The sequence below is a fragment of the Equus quagga genome, chromosome 9 (assembly GCF_021613505.1).
Source record: "Equus quagga isolate Etosha38 chromosome 9, UCLA_HA_Equagga_1.0, whole genome shotgun sequence".
NCBI lineage: Eukaryota > Metazoa > Chordata > Mammalia > Perissodactyla > Equidae > Equus > Equus quagga.
Window position 1 is genome coordinate 22,132,430 of NC_060275.1, and position 23,488 is coordinate 22,155,917.

A 23,488-nucleotide genomic window follows, 5' to 3' on the forward strand; every position below is an offset into this window, starting at 1 on the left:
AGTGTTTGTTGGACTGCATTCTCTTCTGGAGCTTGGGGTCCTCTTTCAACTCCTATGGTTGTTGCAGAATTCATTTCCTTGTAGCTGTAGGACTGAGGCCTCTGTTCCCTTGTTGGCTATGGGGTGGGGGCTATTCTCAGCTGTTAGAGGCTGCTGGCAGTTCCCTGCCCCATGGCTCCCTCCATATTCCCTTTCCCACTTCTTTCAGGAAGGGCTAAAACGCTTTTAGGGGCTCTTCTTTCTAGGTCAGGCCCCCTAAGATAATCTCTTTTGATTAACTCAAAGTCAGTTGATTAGTAACCTAATCATGGAGTGATAGCCCATCATATTCACAAGTTCTGCCTGCCTGAAGGGGAGGGAATTATACAAGGAGTGTACATAGGAGTGGGGCAGGGGCCTCTTTGGGACTGTGTTAGAACTATGCCTACCACAATGGGCAAATGCTTTAATTTCAGCTTTCACAAATATGGGAAATAATGCTCAGTACAACAGAGAATCAATGGTAAATGTTAGAGTTTAAGATAGAGTTCTCTAGCTAAAAGCACTATTGGCTGCATTTTCTTTGTCTTCCTAATGGGATTATTCTAGGGCAGTTGTGGAGATTCTCATATTCTGTTATTAGGAGTCAAAGACTGCCAATGAGACTGACATGCTATTTGTCATAAACCTTGAGCCACTGAGCCAGAGGCAAGACTAACTATATAAGAAATAAACAACATGTTCTTCTTGACCCTGCAACACTACATGAAAATCTGTCTAACTTGTTTCTTTTAATATGACAGCGCCTATACAGCTCAGACTAACTCAGTGACAGCCTCTCTCTTTTTGAAAATTCATTTAAAAAGTAGAAGTCTATACCTTTTAATTCTTTGTATTGTTTTTAGAGTTTAATAAAGATAACATCTAACGTTTTTGTGGCTACACAATATATGTTAACTTGACCACCTTGGACAGAGTTTCATGAGCTAAAGAGACATGTAGGCTGGAATATATAAATGTAGCTTTACAACTGGTCCAGCACCCAAGGAGTGAATAACTCAGTGAATCTTAGTGGAGTCTTCCGGAACATCGCTCCTCTACTCTTCTGCTTTCCCAGATTTGGGGCAGTGCTACAATTTGTCTTTCTCAATTACTGATAGAGAAAATCACTTTTTTTTCAGTAGAGCACTCAGTATTCCTTGCTACATCTCTTCCATGTCACTGGGCTGCTCCATCTCCCACTCTGTGTCCATCCTAACCACCTTTCCTCTGGTCTCAGGAGGCATTTCGTCCTTAATCAGGGCTAACTCCCTGACCTGTGCCTTTTACTCTCTCCCTTTCTTGTTATTTCTAAGATTTTTACTTACCAGTCTTCTCCCTTCTCTTGTGTTTCTTCAATCTTTGCCTCTCCACTTGGTTCTGGATGTGAATTTCTGTTTACCATCTTTGCTTGCTAGAACTGTTTTAGGAATCCTTCTCTTGCCCTGTCAGCGAGCTCCTCTCAAATTTTTTCTGCTTTTTTAAGATAACTGCAGACCAATAACCTTTCTTTATATGCTTTGCTTTCCATCTATTTCAGAACCTTTCTTTATGACTTGGCATTATTAACTCTCACTTTTGAGGTCCCATTGCAATCCCCAAGACACAGACAAACTTGTGGCATATTCTTAACTTACTCAGCTCATCTCAGTTGAAGAGATGCCTTTCAGCTTCTGTCCTTTGCATATGGGATTGTGTGGTCTTGGCTCGTTCATGATAGCCTGTTGCCAGCAGGGCTGGGAACCCAGGAGAGAACTCTGACTGGCTTTCCCCTAAGATGGCCATGGAACGCGAGACTAAATCCTGGCTCATCCTGCTCCCACTTCCTCCACGTTTCTCGGTGCTTCACTGAACAAATACCTTTTCCTTCTTTATTTTCAATGTTACTTCCCTCTTCTATCTCTGCTTCCAAGTTATTTCTAATTATCCTTTATAAGAATAACCCCAAATCTACACACACTTGAAATTCTTGAAGCTGGAAAGGTCACTGAAATAAATCTACTCCCACGAAAATGCTCTGTGAGATGAGCATGTGCCTGTCTGAATATCCTTCTTTTTGGCAAGCTCATCTCCTGTGTGATTTGGTTTTATGAGTGTAGAAGAAACTTTTGCAAAGTCTAAGCAGAAGGAAGTATATTTTCCTCAGGAATTTTTATGATTTTGGAGTAAAGATAAACTTTAGTAGCAGGTTCGTATTTCCATTACTTGCCAAATTATCAGTATCTTTTTATTCTATTTTTATAAAGGAAACAGGAAGAGCGAGTACAACAAGTGCGTAAGAAATTGGAAGAAGCCCTGATGGCAGACATCTTGTCACGAACTGCTGACACAGAAGAGATGGATCTGGAAATGGACAGTGGAGATGAAGCCTAAGAATATGATCAGGTAAACTAACCAGAGAGAGACTTGGAACTTGAGAGGTTTCATTTTCTTGCTTCCACCCATTGTAGCCAGCCCCAGCAGTGAATAAAAAGGCTTCTCCTATGCATAGGTTGTACATGTGCTCTTGTTTGGCCCCCTCTGTATTTAAGGACGATAAAAGTTATTTCATTCTTTTGTCCTCATTATGTAAAGACAGTCACACCCCTGAAGCCACTTGCAAGGGATCTAGGCTTCTTTATTAGTGCAGGGTGGAAAACCTCCAAGGTGTCATTAGAGAAAAGTAGGGAGGAATGAGTGCAGGAGATGAAGGTGGCTATCATCTCCACCACAATAGATTTCTGGGGTCTATTGTCCCCTCTTTAAAATTATGGCCACAATGTAGCAAAATCCGTTCCTTCTCTTAGGTTGTCTCTAGCACAGACTTGATGCAGGGAGAATGAGAAGGACATTCCAAATTATAATAAATAATTTCTCTTAAAAAATACAAATTTTGATCCTATCCTAAACTCACGTTTGAGTTTCATGGGCTCTGTTCCATTGGGGTATATATTCTCTTCAGATGATTACACTCAAATCTCCAAGGATTTTTGTGGCATCTTGCTTCCCAACTTCTATCCTGCTTTGTTTTGGCAGGCCTTGTCTTACTTTCTGCCACCCAAGGCAGATTATTTGTGTTCTCTGAAGCCAAAATTGAGAGGGTGGGGGCTGGGGAGGTGGGAAGAGAAAGAGCAGGAGACTGAGAGAGAGAAAGAGCAGAGTGAGTTGGAGTTCTCCCTCTGTAGTTGTCTTGGAACCCTCCCTCCCCATCGTCCCTTTCAGTCTGGGGACTTGCACCTCGTCCTAATAGTCATTCTTGCATTCCGTGGGGGACACAATCATACAGTCCCTATGCTCACAAAACTTTAAGCACAGTGGTATTAAACAAATGCTCATGTAACTATATAATTACCAACTGTGATAAGGGCTATAAAGAAAAAACAGAGGTGCTGTGAGAGCTGGTGGCAGGGGAGCTAACGATGTGAAGGGCCAAAGAGGCTCTTTGAGCCTGAAAGACAATAGGAGTGAGCTGGGAAAGTCTGGGTAAAAAGTGTTCCCATCGGAAGAAACAGCAAGGAGAACTTGGTTCCTTTAAGGAGCAAAGAAAAGATCACTATGGTTGGAGTGCAGGAAGTCTGGGGAGGTGGGGAGAACACGGAGGTGAATCTAATCATGCTGAGCCTTGTGGACTGTTGCTAAGGGTTTTGAGCTTTATTGTTAAAACCACTGAGAATCCACTGAAGGCTAACTGATCAGATTTGCTTACTCACAAGATGCCTATGACTGCTGCATGAGAAAAAGGCCTGGAGTGGGGAAAGCTTGCAGCTGTGAGACCACTAAGGAGGCTGGTGGAGTCCAGCAAGAGATGACGGTGGCTTCACAAGGGTGTTGGCAGTGGGTGTGGAGAAAAAAGAGGAAAAGGGAGATTTGAGATGTATTTGGAGATAGAATCGACTTGACCAAACAGTTGATAGACCAGGTGGAAGTGAGGGTGAGAGAGTGGCCCGGATGACTCCAGGTTTTTCCCTTGAGCAGCGGGTGGAGGGGAGGGGCTCTCACTTGGTAGAGGGACAGGCTGAGGGTATTGAGTGTAGCGACCATGAGGTCATTGTTGACGCTATGTTCCCTTCTCATCCGTGACTTTGCCTTAATTCAGGAAGTGGCTCATGCCACAGTGATACAGAAACAGGAAATAAATACGATGTCTTACATTTACATATTCAATGACAGAGCGCCATTTGGTCACACAGTTTCCTGACCACACAGAACCATTTGAATCCAGTTCAGTGCTATTTTAAGTCTTTTTTTTTTTGTTTTTCCTTATTGCGGACAGGAAGATGCCGTTTTGACTCTGAATCTTGTTTTCCACCTTGGCAAGGATGTGTTTTATGGGCTTTGACGAGTGTACTTAGTACGTGTAAAGTTTTTCAGAGGGAAAGTCTCAGGGTGTTTCCTTTGCCCCAAGATTCAGCCACGCTGTCCCCGAGCGCAGTACGAGAATCCGGCACTGCGCCTGCGCCCCGGCACGACCGACTCTCGGAAAGCCCTCCTCTTTTTCAGAGCTTTTCGGCTTTTGGTTGTTTCTCAGACTTTTCTCCTGAAAATAATTTAAGGTCGTCAAGGGTCGTCTAATTGAGGCTTTACTAGACTCTTGCTTTACAGATTACTTTGCAGACTGTTGTCAAGGCAGCCCCCTACGTTATGCAAGCAAGCGTGGGTTTTAGGCGCTAGGCACGTCGCTCATATAACAGCTGCCGCTGCTCATTGCCTGGGCAGATATGGTTAACGGTGGTAACAAACTAATTAATGTGTGTGATTAGAGTTTTAATATATACTTAAAAAGCAGCTATTATTTTGGCATGTTTAATAGGGAGAGATTCATATTATATATATTATATTTTAAACTTGAAAATGGCATTATTAGACCAGGCCTTTAGACTTGTAGATTGTCGAAGATTTAGAAGTACGTCTTAGTTATAAAAATTAAATTCATCTGACTCACTAATTTAGCCCCAAATACACCTAAAGTGTTTAATAAACCAGAGCACTCACACGTGACTTAATTAGATGTCTATAATAAGCCCTGGAATAGGTAGGACTCAGCTCACCAAAGGTGGGGACATGGCGAAGTTCACCTGGCTGCTAAGAGAGGGAAACTATAACATGCAGTTCCACTTAGGTCCGTCAACCTCACCATGCCACGGCTCTTTCTGTTGCTCCTTATTAGCAAGGTGGACGTTTATTTGTTATATATATAATATGTATGTGTAACCTAAATAACAGGTTGAGATTTACTGTGTTACTTAAGATTTTACAGTCATAGAGAAATGCCAGGTTATCAAACATTTTTGGAGTGATTGCAAGAAGAAAACTATAAAAACAAAGGGATTAAAATACTACGAAGGAGAGAGAGTATCAAATACATAATTAGTTCAATTTGCAATTGCACAGTACCATTTCACCCAGGTTAAACGATAGCAAGACTTTGGTGCATGTCTATCATCTGTAAATATTCTGAAGTAAAATAAATAATTGTAGGGGCCGGCCTGGTGGCACAGCGGTTAAGCGCACATGTTCCACTCTGGCGGCCTGGGGTTCACCGGTTAGGGTCCCGGGTACAGAAATGGCACCGCTTGGCAAAAGCCATGCTGTGGTAGGCGTCCCAAGTATAAAGCAGAGGAAGTTGGGCATCAATGTTAGCTCAGGGCCAGTCTTCCTCAGCAAAAAGAGGAGAATTGGCAACAGTTAGCTCAGGGCTAATCTTCCTCAAAAAATAAATAAATAAATCTTTGTGAATTAAAATACATCATTGCTGGAAATTTTCTTAAATTCTCTCAAAAGTGTTTGGATTTGGCTGTGTCTATTATATTTTTTCATTCGTATGCCCTACGATTTCTCTTTTTATGCTGATTTCGTTACTTATAGATAGAAAATGTTTGCATAAGCATCCAAAGGGATGCACATGAGTTCTTGAATGGCATGAGGCTTACTGATTATCAAAATAAAACACTTGAAACACTGGGAGGATATGCTGAGCACTTTTTGTGTACAAAGTGCTGTAACTGAATGCTAATCAAGGCTTTAAAAATGCGAGTCTAACTGAGATTTAGCCCCTAATCACTTTTTCAAGTTTTGCTGGCCTCTCGCCTGAGAAATCATTGAATCACTTAAATTTGTTTGTCTTTCTTTACAGGTAACTTTCGATCGACGTCCCCCAAGAGCAAATTCCTAGAATTGAACAAACACGTTTCCACTGGGTTTTGCCTGTAAGAAAAAAATGTACCCGAGCACATAGAGCTTTTTAATAGCACTAACCAATGCCTTTTTAGATGTATTTTTGATGTATATATCTATTATTCAAAATATGATGTTTATTTTGAGTCCTAGGACTTAAAAAGAGTCTTTTGTAATATCAAGAAGGACCCTTAAGAGGAAGCCGAGCTTTTGATGCCAGGTGCAATCTACTGGAAATGTAGCACTTACATAAAATATTTGTTTCCCCCCCAGTTTTCATATGAGCAGATCAGGAGTACCAAATAAATTTCCCAATTAAAGATTATTGTGACTTCACTGTATATAAACAGATTTTTATACTTTATTGAAAGAGGACACCTGTACATTCTTCCATCATCACTGTAAAGACAAATAAATGATTATATTCACAGACTCATTGGAATTCTTTCTGTTAAAGAGCACACACCATAAATAGCCCCTCCTTAGGATTCCTGATTACATTCAACTGTGGTCCCTGGGCCTTAGGTTTGAAATGGAGGTGGTAGGAAATAGTTCATGCATTTGCAGCATGCCTCCAGATATTGCGAGAATTGTGCTGCTTTCACCAGAATTCTAAGTTGTCATCTAGCATAGGTAATTTTTTTTCTTTGCCTGTGACTAGTACTTTTGTTATTTCTATAAAAATAAGGCATTTTCTTCCCTTGGCTGTGAATTATGTACACAAATAACCTTTGGATGTTACTAGAAGTCTGTTTGTGGTTTTTTTCTAGATCATTTTGCATTTTCTAATGTCCACTAGCTTACTAGGTTAACAGGTGCAGGTCAGACCCTTTGCCACAGAGAGGCAGCTTTCTAAGCAGAGTTGCTTAACGAACTTCACTAGTCAGTACCCAGCCTCCAAAGTATTAACATTTTTTTTCCGTTAAAACTCTCGAGCATAACTTCATTACCACTTAAATTCTTCGATATCTAATTTACTAAAACTGCATAGCGTTATTAAAATTGAAACATACTTAAGTTAATCTGATGCCAAGGAAAGGAGGGAGTGGTTATAAGCAAATTTAAGCACATTATGAGAAACAGAGCAAAAATATCTTTCTATAGGAAGGGTTTATATGCTGCTTCTTAACTCTGAGTTCTTTTAAAATTAGACCCAGAATGATGTGGTAAAGGATGTGACCAATTCCAGATAAGTGTCACCTGTACATTGAATTACCACTGCCTCCAGCACCCTTCCAGTTACCGAGGATGGCAAAGAAGAGAAAGTAGTCTAAGCAATGTTTAACTGGCTGGGTCTGGGCGGCTGTCTCTCTCTGGACCTTATGCCAGTTTACACACATAACTCCTTCTTGGGATTCCTGACTTACATTCAACTTGGATCTCTGGGACTTAGGCCACCAATTTCCTCAGAGCAGACCTGCTGGCAACAAGCAGGGGTACTTACAGACTCTGGGAAGACGGTTGGCAGAGGGTCTTGCTCTGGGTCCGTCACACTGTCCCAGCTCGGGTGGTAGCAGGAAGTTAATATTGATTTCTTTTTAAGAACTGGTATGACTAGTTAGGATGGATATCCAAAAGCTTTTCTTAGACTCCCCTAAGTCCATGATTCTTGACCTGTAATCGGGCTTGGGGTAACTTCACCTTGGTGATCCATGTTCTTTTTGCAAAGCACTCCAACCAAGATATCCAAGCTTTTATAAACAGCTTTTGTAAAAGCAAAAACACAAGATACACACATGCAAAACTTTGATTTTTGTTCTTATATATTTTTCTCAGGTAGAGAACAAGGTATGAAAGCCATTACGTGGTGTCCAACTGGGACCATCCCATAAGTCCCAGATGTTCCCAATATACCCACAGGACGACATGTCCAAAATTAAATTCATCATCTTATCCTCAAACCTACCATCATCTTGCATTCCCTGATTTGGGTAAAAGCAAATCATTTGATCCGGTTGCCCAAGGCAGAAGCCCAGGAGTGATCTCAGATGCCACTCTTTCCCCTGCCTCCAACATGCCATCAATCCTGTCAGAACTGCTAACCACACTTCTCACATCTGTCTCTCCTTTATTCCTGCAGCGCTGCCTTCGTGCCACCTTCTCCTTCCCTCTCCTCCGACTTTCAATGGCTTCCTTGTTTGTTTTTTGCCTCTCCTCTTTCTGTTCATCCGTCTCCATCCCTCCTTTTTCTCCTCCATATAGTCATCAGAATGGTCCTCAAAGCAAATGTGACTGTATTATCTCCCTGCTCAAAATTCCTCACTTCTCTGTGTATGCAGTTTAGAATAATTTTTAAGAGCGAGCACTTTGAAATGAGGAGAAGCTGTGTTTGAACCCTAGTTTTGCCATTTGTGTGACTTGTCAGGTTACGTAGTCCCTTTGAGCCTGTTCCTCCTCAGTGAAATAGGAATAATAATACCTACCTCATGGAGCCGTTGTGAGGATGAAACAAGAGACTGTTTATCAAGTGTTTAGCACAGTGCCTGGCACAGAGTGAGTGTGCTGTTGTTATTGTCCCTGCAGGTGTCACTTTGATGTCACTTCCAAGAGGCATTTGCTGAGACCCTAACTACCCTCCACCCCTATAATACTTTATTTTCTGCCTCAGCACCCTGTTTATTTCCTTTGTAGAAATCTTCTAAATCTGTATTTTATTTATTTGTGGACTTTTTGTCTATCTCTCTGCTAGAATGTAAGCTCCTTGAGAGCAAGGATGTGTCCGTCTGGGTCCCTGTTATAAGCCCTAGTGCCTGGCACTTAGGAAGCACTCAATAGATGTCTGTTGAGTAGGTGGAAGAATGATGAGAAGGCCCTTCATGGTCTGACTCCTGCCTCTTTGTCTGGCTCATCCTGCCACTCTCCCATTGCACCTTCGGCTCAAGAAAAGCCGCATTACCTGCTCCTTCAAAGTACCCCTTGGGCCTCTGTGTCTTTGCACCTGTCATTCCCTTTGCCTGACTGTCGACATGGCAAATTCCTCATCACTGGTCAAGTCTCAGCTCAATGGCTACCTCCTCTGTGAAGCTGTCCCTGATTTCTCCAGGCTGTTGTTCTTTTTCCCTCTTCTGAGTTCCCACTGCACTTTGTAAATACCTCCATGGAAGCACTTTACTGTATTGTATTGTAAAATTTTTTTTGCATGTCTGTTTCTACTTTTAGACTGTAAGCACCGTGAAAGCAAAGATTGCATTTTTTTCATCCTGATGTCCCCGGAGCCTAGCACAGTGCCTGGCACATAACAGTTTGTCAGTAAATATTTGTTGAATGAATCTGTGGATGAACAAAGAGTCTTGCAGTTGGAAAACTGTTGCAAGATGTATGTATTATCAAGGAAAGGAATGCCCCTGGTGGCTTCCACAGTACTCTTTTGTTCTAGAGAGGAGATTGGAAAGCATTGTGTAATCTCTTTGAATATAGGATTACTTGTTTGAATTTTAAAAATAAGTTGAATAGATCTTCATAAATGATGGCAAAAGATATCAAAAAGCTTTGTGATCTCTCCAATGCTACAAAGTCCCAAATAAATATTTGCACTATTAGTATTTCCATAGTCAATGCTATGCGAAATTGTACAGCAATAAATTTTGAAGCTTTAAAAATGTTTGTGTAAGTCATCTTCAATGACTTAGTTCATGAAGGACACCTCTGGCCAGTGTTTCCCTGACACAAGGGGCTTCAGCCTGGGGTTTAGGGTCCCAAAGCTTTCAGAGCTTATCCAGTGACACTATTTTCATTTGCTGTTGAGACGATTGCTCAGTCCTTCTGCCGGCCTGTCTGAAACGGTTGAAAGGGTTCTCCACAGAATCAGGGGGAGGCCACACCAGACCTCGTGAGGCTGCAGCCTCCAAGCCTCTGCCAGGGCTGTCATAGCTCCCGCAGCCTGCCCGCCTTCACTTCTGGGATGCAGATGCGACCCTTACACAAAACACACTTCAATGGCCTCTATATGAGGTCCACAGGGGGGCAGTTCCATCAGTCACTTACAACAGTGTTAGCTGGGAAGAGCCGTGGGACTGGGAATTGAAGCTGCAGGCCATCGATCTGCTGTCTCAAAGGGCCTGGGGTGGACTTTAAAATTTTGAGTTGCACATTGATTTCTCTAGAACGGCACATGTAAGTTACTTTGTCAATTATTTAGCTTTTGTTTTTATGACAGGAGGAGAAAAGTTTTTATTTCCTCTCATTTATACAGCATTTTATAATTTACAGAACACTTTCACCTCCGTTAATGTGATGTTTGAATTTTAACCTACATATAAGCCATGTAGTATGCACGTGTTATTACCCCCATTAAGAGTTGAGGAAAATAAGAACCAAACAGGTTAAATGCCTTACTCAAGCCAGTAAGGTGCAGAGAGGGGCATCTGAATGTGGAGGTCTTCTGTTTCTAGAATGCCACACAGACTTCCAAAGCTCTTCCTCACTCAGGTCTCAAGCTGCCTTTCTCTCTGTGTTAGAGAACAACAGTTTGGTTTATCAAGTACAGTGTGACTGTGGCCTGACAGTTTATATAGGGCAGAGTGATTACAGGAAACCTCGTTCATTTATGCTTCATGAACTTGATGCTGAGAAGTCTGGCAGCAAGATGCAACTGGACCACAGGCCCTGGGGAAGGGCCTTCAAAGTGGGGTGCATGCATCTAGGGCATGGGTAAAAGCATTCACGGGGGATGGAGAGATATCTGACCTTCTAATATTTGTTTTCATGTCATCCTTTTGAGATTTTAATTTTTGAGTATTTTATTAAGCATATAATATGTTAGTAGAGTAGTACATGTATATAATTTGTAAGTATATATCCATAAATTTGGGACATATCCTTTTGCTTCTGAAAGGGTTTATTCTTTTAAAAGTTTTGAGACCATTACTCCAGTACAAGACCACTCATCTGGGGTTCATGTACCCCTGGAGTCAAGGAGCCCACCAAACTCTTGCCATGGTATGCAAAGTTTTGTGACTATATGTCCTTCTCCTGGGGTAGCATCCTAGCTTCTGTAAAATTCTCAATAGGGAATATACATCACAGTGCCCAGTATATTGTAACCTATTTCATAAACGGCAGCAACCCCTTTCCTCAAAAAAACCTTGGTGACTTTTGGGGATTGGAATCTGCTTTTGGGGGAATTATCCTGAATTTTGCTGACTGGATGGATACTTCTTGGACTGAGAGAGAACCAGAGCAGGGAGTTGTATGTGGCTGAGAGGCTGATGGCAAGCTGTCAGAGTGCCTTGTTGATCACAGCATGATCTATATTAAAAGGCCTTGGACCCAACAATAGCTAATTGTGTGAAAATAGAAACATTTGGAAACTTAAGGGGAAAGACAGAAACAGCAACATGATAGAATGTGCTCTTTATGATGGGAATGAATGCCTTCTCTTAAAACCTTTCTCTTTCCCTCCTCTGTCTCCCCCAGAACATAGAGTCACTTAGTATAATGTCATAAATGAGAAAACCACAACCCTACAGATTTGACTGTTGTTTTTTTAAAACTACTGTGGCTCTTTGGAGCAAACCAGATTTTAGTTTATCAGAAGCTGCTGTGAGAAGGCGATGAATTAGTCACCTAACAGTAGGAGGAAAAATACAGTATTACTCAGTGAGTCAAAAACACGCTCAACTTTCCTGGAACTTTGAAATTCATTCAGGGGGTAGTCACAATCTTTGTTCTTCTGGAAAAAAAATTCTTTTTTTAAATGAAATCCTATAAGGGGCCTGCCAGGTGGCGCAGTGGTTAAGTTCACACGCTCTGCTTCTCAGCGGCCCGGGGTTCGCCAGTTTGTAGCCCGGATGTGGACATGGCACCGCTTGGCACGCCATGCTGTGGTAGGCATCCCACATATAAAGTAGAGGAAGATGGGCACGGATGTTAGCTCAGGGCCAGGCTTCCTCACCAAAAAGAGGAGGACTGGCAGTAGTTACCTCAGGGCTAATCTTCCTCAAAAATAAATAAATGAATGAATAAATAAATAAATAAATAAATAAATGAAATCCTATAGACTCTATCACCATATCCTTAAAGAGAAGTAGAGAGGCAAGAGGAAAGATGGACGAGACCTAAAGAATGGAGATAATTCAAATCACTCAAGGAATTTTCCACCCGATATGGTGATAGATATCTCAGAGGACATTTGGGGAAGAAATAAATGTTAGAACTCTCTTGTTAATTCAGATGTCCGAAACTAAACTTAGCTCATATCCTCATATAAAAAGGGAAACTCCTTACTTTTTCCATTTCTTTATTTAACCATCTGGCGTGTGGCAGACACAGAAGGTTGGCTAACCCAATAGTCATTCACAGATGTACTGGCACCCCTCCTATGCTCCTGGTAAGACCTGATGCCTAGATCTTCAGCAACCGTCGTGTGACCTTGAAGAGACAAACATGAAGATGAAAAGCCACCACGGCAAGGATGGTGGATTGCAGAGCCCCAAGAGCCCAGGTTCTCAATGACATTGTTAAATTCTTTGACCAGCCCTGATAATACCTCCCCTGGCTGTTAAACCAACAATAAGTGAATGCATGTCCTTATGTTTTTTAAGCTATTGTTAACTGGTGCATACCCAAACTTTAGACTCAGTTTTGCAGACTAATATTCAGTTAGTCACTGGAAGCCTTGTCAAGTTTTCTTTCTCATTGTCATGGTTTCATATGCTACTACTCAAGCGTAGGCTTTTCTTAACCCCGCCCGGATTACTACGGTGACTTCCATCTGCTCTCCTTACCTCTACTTTGTCCAGCTCCATTCCATTTTGCATATTGCCGCCAGAGCTTTCTCATATACCTCTTAGATGATCTGATGTTCTGGGTCACATTTACAGTGGGCTTCTATCCTTTTGGGTCAGGTCTTTGCAGGTCATCTGCAAAGTCCCTTTTGCCATGTAACCTGACACATTTATAGATTTTAGGAATTAGAACATGGACATTTTTGAGGGGCCATTCTGTCTGCCACACACTGTTAGCTACAAGTAACAGAAAAATTGCTCTCAAGTGGTTTAAATAATAAGGACATTTATATTAAGTGTATATAAATAAAAGACATTTCTAGTGTAGGAGAGATCCCCAGTGCAGACCATAAGTTCCCCAGCTTTGCTTCTGTGTAGTCCTCTGGCTCTGGCCTTATCCTCATCTCAGTAGCAAGATGGTTCCAGATGACATGTTTAGACATGATAATGGCCAGAAGAAGATAGACTCTTTATTCTTATGCCTGCTTTTTAGAAGCCCCCAATCACTTTCCCTCATACCTCATTGGCTAGAATTGGGTAACATGCCCATTCCTAAACCAGAAGCTGAGAAAGGAGGTTGGAAATACCCCAAATGGCTTAGATTAATCATATTGGGGTGAGATGGCTGCTGGGAGTCAGTCACCATACCTGCTTCAAACTGCTTACTATTCTTTTGTGTCATGCTTTCCCACCTTTGTGCTTTCTTTTTACTGGTTTCTTTGTAGAATTAGCTTCTTTTTTCTCACAATCAGTCCCAGTTCTATATTTTCTTTAAGCCCAAGAGCATCACATTTCTTTCCCAAAGGCTGGTCCAATGCATCCCTCCCTCCAATCTATCCCTTCTTGGTAGCATGACTCTACCTGACAGTGTGTATGACTCCATATTGCCTGTTCCTCAAATGTTTCTCATCTTAACTAGGTTATAAGTTGCTCCAGGACTTTTAAGAAGCCTGAATTTGGGAATCAGTTCATCAACCTAGCAGCTCGCATTAACTGCAAAGTTTGAGGGCACAGTCCTCACAAGACCACCCTCACTTCTGACACCAACTGCAATTTAGAGGATTCCCAAAACAACCCTTTGTTTTGATAATTTGCTAGAAGGATCCGCAGAACTCACTAAAAGCTGTTATATTCATGGTTATGGTTTGTTGCAGGGGAAGGATACAGATTAGCCTCAGCCAAAGGAAGAGCCACATGGAGCAGAGTCTAGGAGGGTTCCAAATGCAACATCTCCATTGTCCTCTCCCTGTTGAGTTAGTCCACACTACCCTCCCAACATCAGTGTGCGGTTATACGCACAGGATATTGCCAACCAGGAAAGCTCACCCGAGCTTCAGTGTCCAGATGTTTTTACTGGGGCTTCACGATGTAGGTGTGATTGACTGATTGATTGATTGACCAGATGGTTGAACTCAGTCTCCAGGATGACTGATACTGTGTGACCCAAAGCCCCCACCCTACATCACATGGTTGGTCTTATTCTGGTGTGGCTGCCTCCTCTCACCCAAGATTTTGGGGTGTGGTCAGCCCCAACCTAAAATATATTGTGAACAGGCCCTGCCCTAAAAAAGATACTCCTGTCAAGTATGACACAGATTACCTCCCAGAAGCTGAGGGCAATGGCCAGTCCTCCTTCTGGGCAAGGCCAAATTCTTTACTACATGCTTCATGGTAAGTGTTTTGGTAGCAGATACTAACTTGGTTATTACCAGGGCCTTCAGCAAAAGTCTGTTAATAATCAAATTAATATTTAGATATTCTAGAATGATCATACTTAAATAGCAATTAGCATTTAGTGTTATTCCATTAACGCCTTATTTTTCAACTTTACTCTTACTACACAGGAATGTTTCCTTGTACTCATCACATAAAATAAGCAAAAGAGTTTCTGTTGCTCTTTCTTCACAAATTGTATAAGATAATTAAGACATAATTGCTTTCCTTTTTCTTAATCTGGAGTAAATAAATGGTGCGAGAATAAATAACAAGGCCACAGACTGAGCAATCCTGCAAACACTTTACCTCCTGGAAAGAAAAAGCAATCATCTCCATCAATAATACATACTTATTATAGCTATTACAAAGGCAAAGGCATTCCCTACTTTAATTTAATATTTTTTAGATGTTTTTAAAAATCCATCCTTTTATCTATATCATATTAGAACTTTCTTGGATCTAATCTTATGACTCTAGTAAAAGGGATAAACCAACTCAGTGAGTCTATAAGACAAAGAACAATTCTCGACACATGTTATTCTTACAACAGTGTCATCGTATCTGGGGGTCCTGAGGTTCCAAAGTCAGCACATAAGGTGAAAACATATATAGTCAAAATGTGGAGATATCTGAGCATTTTATTTTGCCTTTCCAGTAAATGTCACTCTCCGGAGGTGAATGGGGGTAGATGGGTGAGTAAAGAATTCTAAAGTGCTCCTACATGCCTGAAGGATTACATACCATTCTGGTTTTTTAAAAAATGTTTATTTTAAAAATTATATACACTAAAACTCAGTCTTTTTGATGTGGAGGCCTATGAGTGTTGACAAATGAATAAAGTCATATGTCCAGCACTGTAATTGATACAGAAAACTTCTATCATCACCACACTCCCAAATTCCCTTGGGCCACCCCTTTGTCACCAACCTCTTGTCTACCCTAAACCCTTGTCAACTACTGATGTGTTCTCCGTCCCCATAGTCTTTTACCTTTTCCAGAATGTCATATGAATGGAAACACGCAGTACTTGTCTGGCTTCTCTCACTTAGCATAATGCATTTGAGAATAAGTCATGTATCGAAAGTTCATTTTTTAATGCTATGGAAGTTTGTTTATGAATTGTTACCCATTCGTCTGTTGAAGGACATTACTTCACTTTGTTTTAATATCAAAACTTGATAATCCTAACATATCTTAAAAGATTTATTTATTGTTGAGAGAATCAAGTAAAAGAGTAGCCTTGTATTCTATGCATAGTGAAGTCTCAAATTCAGTGTTAGTCAAATATTCATTTGAGGCAATCGCTCTGTTCTTTTTTTTTTTTAAAGACTGGCCTTGAGCTAACATCTGTTGCCAATGTTCCTTTTCTTTTTTCTTCCCAAAGCCCCAGTACATTATTGTATATTCTAGTTGTATGTCCTAGCTCTGCTATGTGAGATGCTGCCTCAGCATGGCTTGATGAGCAATGCTAGGTTTGTGCCCAGGATCTGAACCAGTGAAACCCTGGGCCACCTAAGCCAGAGTGTGTGAACTTGGCCATGGGACCGGCCCCAGTTACTCTGTTTTTAATTATTCTGTACTTTGCTTCAGAGAGTTGACTTCATTCACCTTAATATATGCTCAGGATTGTGCTGGATACAATAATGAAAATACAAAATACTCTCCAAATGCAACACATGAATTAGACATTATCTTTGTTCTCTGGCCTATCCCAACAGAATACAAGGATGCTTTCTGCTTGGTAATCACAATCTTTGTGGAGCTAAAAAGGAAAAGAAAACACTATCGTATAATCTTAATGATATTCTTACGAAATCATAACTTAATCCTGATATTCATTTTAACATTTCCCTATTAAGTATTTTGAGTGACCTTTTTGTTGTCTTAGCTGCTTTCATCCTTAGTGATCAGAATTTCTCTGGCTATCCCAGTATTAAACAAGTCTGGATAGAAGGGCTTTCTGGCTGCAATGTCTGCTTACCACTAACCCACAAGATAGATCCAGCTGATCTGGCTGGAAAAGGTATATTGTCTTCCTCATTTATCTCTGTGAAGCTCTGTGAAGAGGCAGACTTTCCAGATAGATCTTGGTCAGTGGTAGTCAAATGTGGAAATTACGTTGTAGTAGCATCTTCTTTAATGCATAAATTTCAGTTTTAATTTCTTTTCTTCCTTGGTGGCTGACTCATTTCTTTGTTTTGTTGGATGGTTTTGGTGAGCATTTTTGATTTATTCCTTTATAAAAAAATGCTGACATCTGACTCCATCTTCTATGGTGATGTTAAACAGTAGAAAATCAGCAGGTTGGATTGGTGAATCTAGTCAATAACTATCAGTCTAACCTAGCGATGTGCTTTCAGAAGATCCAGCTACTTTCAGAACTGTGTGCGAAGATACAAATGGGAAGAGGAAAGGATACATATGGGACATGAACCCAGAGGCACCCTTGTGATCAATTGCGGTGCCACATGAGAAAAGAGAGACGATCTCTGCCATGGCTGGGCCTTCCTGGCACATCGTTCTGCTAATGCAGAGGGAAGTGACACAGATCAAACATTTCCGGGATAAGCATTACTTTGTTCCTATCACAATCCATTTTTATGCTCTTGGAAAAGGCCTACCAATTCTTGCTGAGTTGGAGAACTTCAGCGGATAACTCACGATATAATAAATAATAATGCCAGACATATGCATTATCCCATTTTAGACTCACAATAACCCCACAAGAGAGATACAACTGTCCTCATTTTGCAGATGAGGAAATTGAGTCCTGGAGGACTTCACCAAGGCTATTTGACTGGTGGGCATCAGAGCCAGGGTTTGAACCTGGGCAGCCAGGTGCCAGAGTCCATGCAGGGCCCCACCTTCACCTCTCCATTCTGTCTGTGTGGGTCAGATTAGTATAGTCACAGAAAGAACAACATGTGGACGCCCACAATTCTAGAGAGGAACAGATCGCATTCAAGTGAGAGAACAACCTTTCTGGCAACATTCCAGCAAAACTTCCAGAACTGAGAGAAGTAACATGACTTCTAACAAGTGGAAAGTGGGGAGGTGGAGGGGAGTAGGAGATCTGGGAATAAGGGAAAAATGAGAAAGTTGAGAAAATATGACCTGGGATAGAAATATATATATTTTTAAACGGGGAATGATAACGAAAAACGTAAAGAAAACACTTGTGTCAAAGTTTGAAAGAAAATAGAGGCAATAGTTCCATGTTGAAAGAAGCCACATTTAGATATTTTAGAAACCATTTCTTCTTCTGCATTTTGCCTCTTCGCTTAAATGGTATGCTTTATTCCTTGAGTGCTTCACTTTTCCTAGCCTTTGGTTGGAGAGGGAGCCTCATTACCTTCATTTTTTACTGGCTGTCAAGACAGCTCACGTTCAGCTGGGCCAAGCCAAGGTAATGACCCAGGCAGGGTAAATGGGAAAGTTTCTGTACTCTTGGGAAAAAGTCATTAATTTAACATATTTCATGAAAGCTACGTTCTTTCTAAAAATAATATTTTAAAAGTATGCAAGCTAGTTTCTGAATTGTTTTTATTCAAGAAAATTTAGGATGAGCATTGCCAGCTCATTCATCAACGTCCACGAAAGACTGAAAATGAAATGTGCTCTGAGATGCAGGTGTTGAAAAGTCAGGGCTGAGTTTCTAAAATAACTCTTCTGAGGTTCTATTTACCATACTCTATTAGAATTCTGTCCTGATTCTTTTCCAGAGCTGTATGTAATTCTTTCCCAGGCTGGATCAAAGGGAACTGTTTACCTGATGGGGCTGCTCTTCCTTCTCCTTTCCTCCCCTCTTCTCCTTTCTCCTCCTCCTCTTTCTCTCATCAGTCAGTATCACAGAAGGCAGAGCTTCCTTTCAGGACCTGTTCTAAGAGAGGAAAAACAAGCAGGGTTGGCTTGTGGAATTGGGCTATTATTTTCCTAGCACCAACATTTGATGTTAACATTCATGTCCTATCTGGCTGCAGTAGCAGCCTGCCATTACCCTCAATTAGGTATGGCAATAGCATAAGTATTGCACAGCAAGATACAATCTCTGGTCTCTGGCCAAACCTGACTAGTGTTTTTCATGAAGGACAGCCACAGATTTCCCTCTAACAGAAATACCTGCACCGACACCGTTCATGCTTGTATGCACTTGCCTATGAGGCTTTTCGTCTTCCCACATAATTATATCCATCTGGATATGAAAAGCTTTGTATTTATTGCTGGCTTATTCGGACACTTCTCATATAGTCTCACACTGTCATAGCTTAAGAATTTCAAAGGATGCAGTATTTCGAAACAAGGTCTCAGTAGAATTCATAACAGCAACAGTTTTTCTTCACCTCTTTTCAATATCCACACATCAAAGTGTAAAGGAATATGTGTTCTTCCTCTTTTTGGCAATGTTTCCAAGTCTTGGGTGCAGCGTTCCCCATTGCTCACACTGCTTCTATCACCCTGTGTGTTAGTTTGCCAGGGCTGCCATCAGAAAGTACTATGGATTGGGTGGCTTGAACAACAGAAATTTATATTCCCACAGTTCTGGAGGCTAGAAGCCCAAGATCAAGGTGTTGGCGGTTTTCATTTCTCCTGAGGCCTCTCCCCTTGACTTGTAGATGGCTGTCTCTTCCCTCTGTCTTTATATTGCCTTCCCTCTCTGTAAGTCTGAGTCCAAATTTCTTCTTCTTATAAGGATACCAATCATATCGGACTAGGTCCCACCCTAATGACCTCATTTTAACTCAATTACCTCTTTAAAGATCCTGTCTCCAAATAAGTCGCATTCTGAGGTGCTAGGGGCTGGGACTCGAACATACGAATTTTTGGAGGACACAATTCAGTCTATAACACTCCATATACTTGATGCCACATCTCAGATGTTAACATTTGTTATAATTTATATGAATGTTCATTGTGCCAATATATTTCCACTGTAAACCTGATTTCGGTTTAACACAAGCCTTCTTATCTAGAGTCCATGGACTACTTGCGGTCCATAAACATGCTGAAATTGTATGCCAAAACTTATCGTGTCATATGTTTTGAGCATGCTTCCACGAGACTCTTTGGGGTTTGTAGTGCAAAAAAATGTTAGGGTCTAATGCCTGATGTAAATGGTGTTGTTGTTTGTTCATCTTAGAATACCTTCCCCATTAATAACAAGCACTCTAACTTCTGCCCCTGTATTCAACATACGCATATACAGCATTGCACAGACCTTATAAAATACCAGACACTGTTTTAAGTGCTCCACAAATATGAACTAGTTAATCCTTACACGGACACTATGAGGAAGGTTATATTTATAGATAAGGAAACTGAGGAACACATTGGTTAAGGAACTTAGGTTATAAAGTTAGCAAATGGCAGAACCAGGTTTCAAATCCAGCTGGTTTGCTTAAGAGTGCTAACTACTAGCCTCCACTAACTCTCCTTTCTCCTCTTGCTATTCATGAGGATCCCAAGCCATGGTATTTTCATCCGCAGAATCAGTGATCTTCTTAATCCTGGACATAACTTACATTTTTACCCAAAACTTGCACTGGGAAGGAATCTGAAAATGATCTGAAAGCCTTTGCACTGTATGCATGGCACTCTCGGCAACCTTCAGTATTAACGCCCTCTACCTCCATTTAGTCAACAGTTTTGAGTGTATTTCTACAATCACACATTCAAGCAATTCCCACACCTCTTTAAATTAAATCCTTTTGTTTGACTAGGATGTATGAACAGTGAGGATTGCTTCTAAATCGAATAACAATCAGGAATCTCTTTAATAATACAAATAACAACCTTTAAAATTCTACCAGGCTTTCTACCATGTCACAATCATTTTATATTGACCCAACATTTGAGGGAAAAGAAAGACATTCTTGATAGAATTGCTACTTTCCTGTAGGCTTTGGCAGAACAACAGTGTTGTCCTTGGGCTTCTTTAAATACAATTGGAGGAGGTCAGAGAGAGGGTGTGACCTCCGGTTGACCTGTGCTTGAGAGTGCAATGTGTTGTTGAGACCATCTGGATGGTATATGCGTGACTGACCCCAGTTAAGACCTCTGTATAAACCTGAAGATTCTGGCAGGTGGGAGTGTAGATCTACTCATCTTGCTGCCGCCCAGACAAGCCTCATATATAAGTTCCCTTGCTTATTAAACCTGCCGCCTACCAATCTGGAGTGGCCTGCCTCTTTCTTCAGTCTCTCCTTACCCTCCTTGTACAGGGGCCAGTTTTGAATTTCACTGGGGAACTCCCGAGGTTGCGAACCAGCAACAACATCCTATCATTTCCAGGCCAAAAGATTAAATCAAAGGAGTGCTTGCATCCTTGGGCTGGTGTGGGAACAGGAGTTAGCCAGTCAGCACTTGCTCTCTTGCCCCTACTTGGCTGCTTTCTTTCTTCTACCTTCCACCCTCAGGGGACAACAAGAAAATCCTCCTTCTCTGGGACAAAAGGTGCTTAACTAACAAAACAAAACTGGAAAGGAAAGTAGGTATAAATTGCATCTTTTTGTAATTTGGAAAGATTTGTATCCTCCCAGAAATTACAGAGGTAACTATGAAAGCTTACAATTTAGCAGTAGGTGCTTGTTCTGATACTTTTTTGAAACTCAAACTGTGTATGTGGGTGGGGGTGGGGGGGGGAAGGAATTTATTTGAAGGCAAAAGTAGTCCTCTACGCCTTCGGACTGAGTCTATCAGGATTCTTTGTAAATGAAAGTGGGGGCTCCTCAGATGGAAGATTTCCAACAGTATGGTGCATACATTTGACAAATACTTCCATATTTATGTATTTCTTTTGCTTAGCTTCTTGGCATACTTTCTGAGTGACAACTGCAATGGGAAATTGGAAAATTTTTGGAATAATTATGACGCTTTATGAATTTATTGAAGGAAATGCATGAGATCCTAATGGACGAAAGATGGGGCGTAAGTTCCTCATCTGTTGAAATTGTCAATGCAATGATTTCAGCCAAGCCACCTATCAAATCAGATCACTGCCCAATCAATTACTAAATTATTGTTAGTAAAGACAGCCTGAACTTCCTAGTGGATAGTGTCTGGGACAGTGGCGAAGGCCCAGTTGTAATTTTCATGAAATGGGCAACTGGTTTAGCCATAGGGCATAAGTTGTTTAATTACATTCCATGTTTTTATGTTTGATGTCAAATCAAGTGTCTAGATTAGAAATCATTCCCCCCCACCTTCTGTAGGTATTCATTTTTAAAAAGGAAAAAATTCACCCATGTATATACAGACTTAAAAATCCTTCTTCCACAGTTCACAGGGATAAAGAGATTTATTGGAGATATTTCTCAGGCTCACTATTTTTCAGTAAATTCAGCCTCTTCCCAGGTGCACACTCTGAAACATGGGCTGGCATTGAGATGTTAACGAACACTACCGCTGAGAAAGGAGCTTCAGGGTAGCTCTCTTGGAGCTGAGACCATTACTGCCCAGAGGAAAATCAGTTAGGAGTCTCTGAGCTCTTGCTTGCTCAGACCAAGACGATCAGTGAACAAGGAACCAGATACCAGGCTGCTTCTCCCCTTGACCCCAAAGACCTCTTCAGGGCAGTCGGCATTCCCTCTGGGGAACATCCTCCAGTTCCAATCAGACAGTGCTGAGCCCCGATGTATGACCAAGTACAAACAAAGCCACTTTAAAAACAGAAATGTCCTGGAAGGGGAGGGACCCTTTAGGTAGGTCTGGGCTACTTCAAGGATAAAAAGACTTTCCATGGTGTTTAGAGAGTGATAAGGCTATTACTCTAGAGTTAGTGTTTCCAAAGGCCCTTATATTTTCTCTTGGTCCCTATTTGTGACACTACGTAGATTTCCTGACCATAATTGTGGATCATTTGAATTTTACAGCACATATCCCAGCCCCTTTTGGACTGATCCACTTGGGCTATCTGCCTTTAAAGGGGTTAATTCCTGACTGCAGCCCTGGAATGCACCCTCAAAACTGCCCATTCCCCAAAGTCAGACTTGCAGACATGGCCCATCAGCTCCCCAATGCTGTGTGTGCATGATTTCCTTCCTTCTCCCTCTGTATGGGGACAGATCCCTGGGTGGCCTGTGCATTAAAAATCAACGTTTCAGTTGCCAGAAGTCTGTCACTAAGATTCTTGGGAGAGCTTGACATGCCACAGTCTTTCCCTCCACCCCTTGGCAATGGTGCAGCTTGCATCCCCATGGCAGCGTTGGTGTTTCAGCTTAGCGTGACTCAACCTTCTCTTCTAGATGAGAAACGAAGCAAGGCGAGGAGTGATGGGAATGATAGGCAGTCAGGGCAGCCTGGGGCCTCCACGCAGGGACACAACCCCCTCCCTCCCCTGTTTTGGGAGGGACCGGACCCTTGGCAGCTGGCCTAGGGTCTTAGCTGCCACACGGGCAGCAAATCAAAGATGCACATTTAAAATGCAAGCGCTTGTTTCCAATCTGTCTGACTAATACTGTAGCAAGCTCCACTGTGGGCACTCGGGGCATGAGAAATACACTGACAAAATTTGCTTCTATTAAGGCAGTTTAATTGATAGCACTTGGCCATGAGATATTGCTTTCCTCTTTTTCCCTACTCTTCACTCCCCTTTTGATTTTAAGAAAGCAGAGCAACCTTTTTCCTTATTTTATTTCTTTCTTTTCCTCTGGGCCAGATGCCTAGTACATTCTGAATGAAAGGGAGAGCCTCTAGGGGTCAGTGCAGCGTAAAAAATGGTCAGCGTTCTGCCTCTGAGCTGAACCTTAGAGGTTTCAATCACAGCTTTGTTCCTATTTCATTCTAATGAGGGACCAGTCCTATTACTTCATGCTGAGCCTGGCTGTGGATGCAATCCCCTTGATGGCCATTTTCCTTTAATATAAGTTTAAACATTTGCA

The 23,488-nt window shown here is 41.5% G+C and overlaps 1 protein-coding gene across 1 annotated transcript in view; it reads left to right on the forward strand.

The window, feature by feature from the left end:
• MBD2 (methyl-CpG binding domain protein 2) overlaps nucleotides 1-6,603 on the forward strand; it is a gene marked incomplete at its 5' end in the record, with an annotated part of 73,138 nt that extends 66,535 nt beyond the window's left edge. Inside the window, 2 exons of the mRNA XM_046672041.1 lie at nucleotides 2,265-2,403; nucleotides 6,131-6,603. Of these exons, the coding sequence (XP_046527997.1) occupies nucleotides 2,265-2,391 (127 nt within the window). The remainder of the gene's footprint in view (nucleotides 1-2,264; nucleotides 2,404-6,130) is intronic.
• Between the last annotated feature and the right edge of the window lie 16,885 nt (nucleotides 6,604-23,488).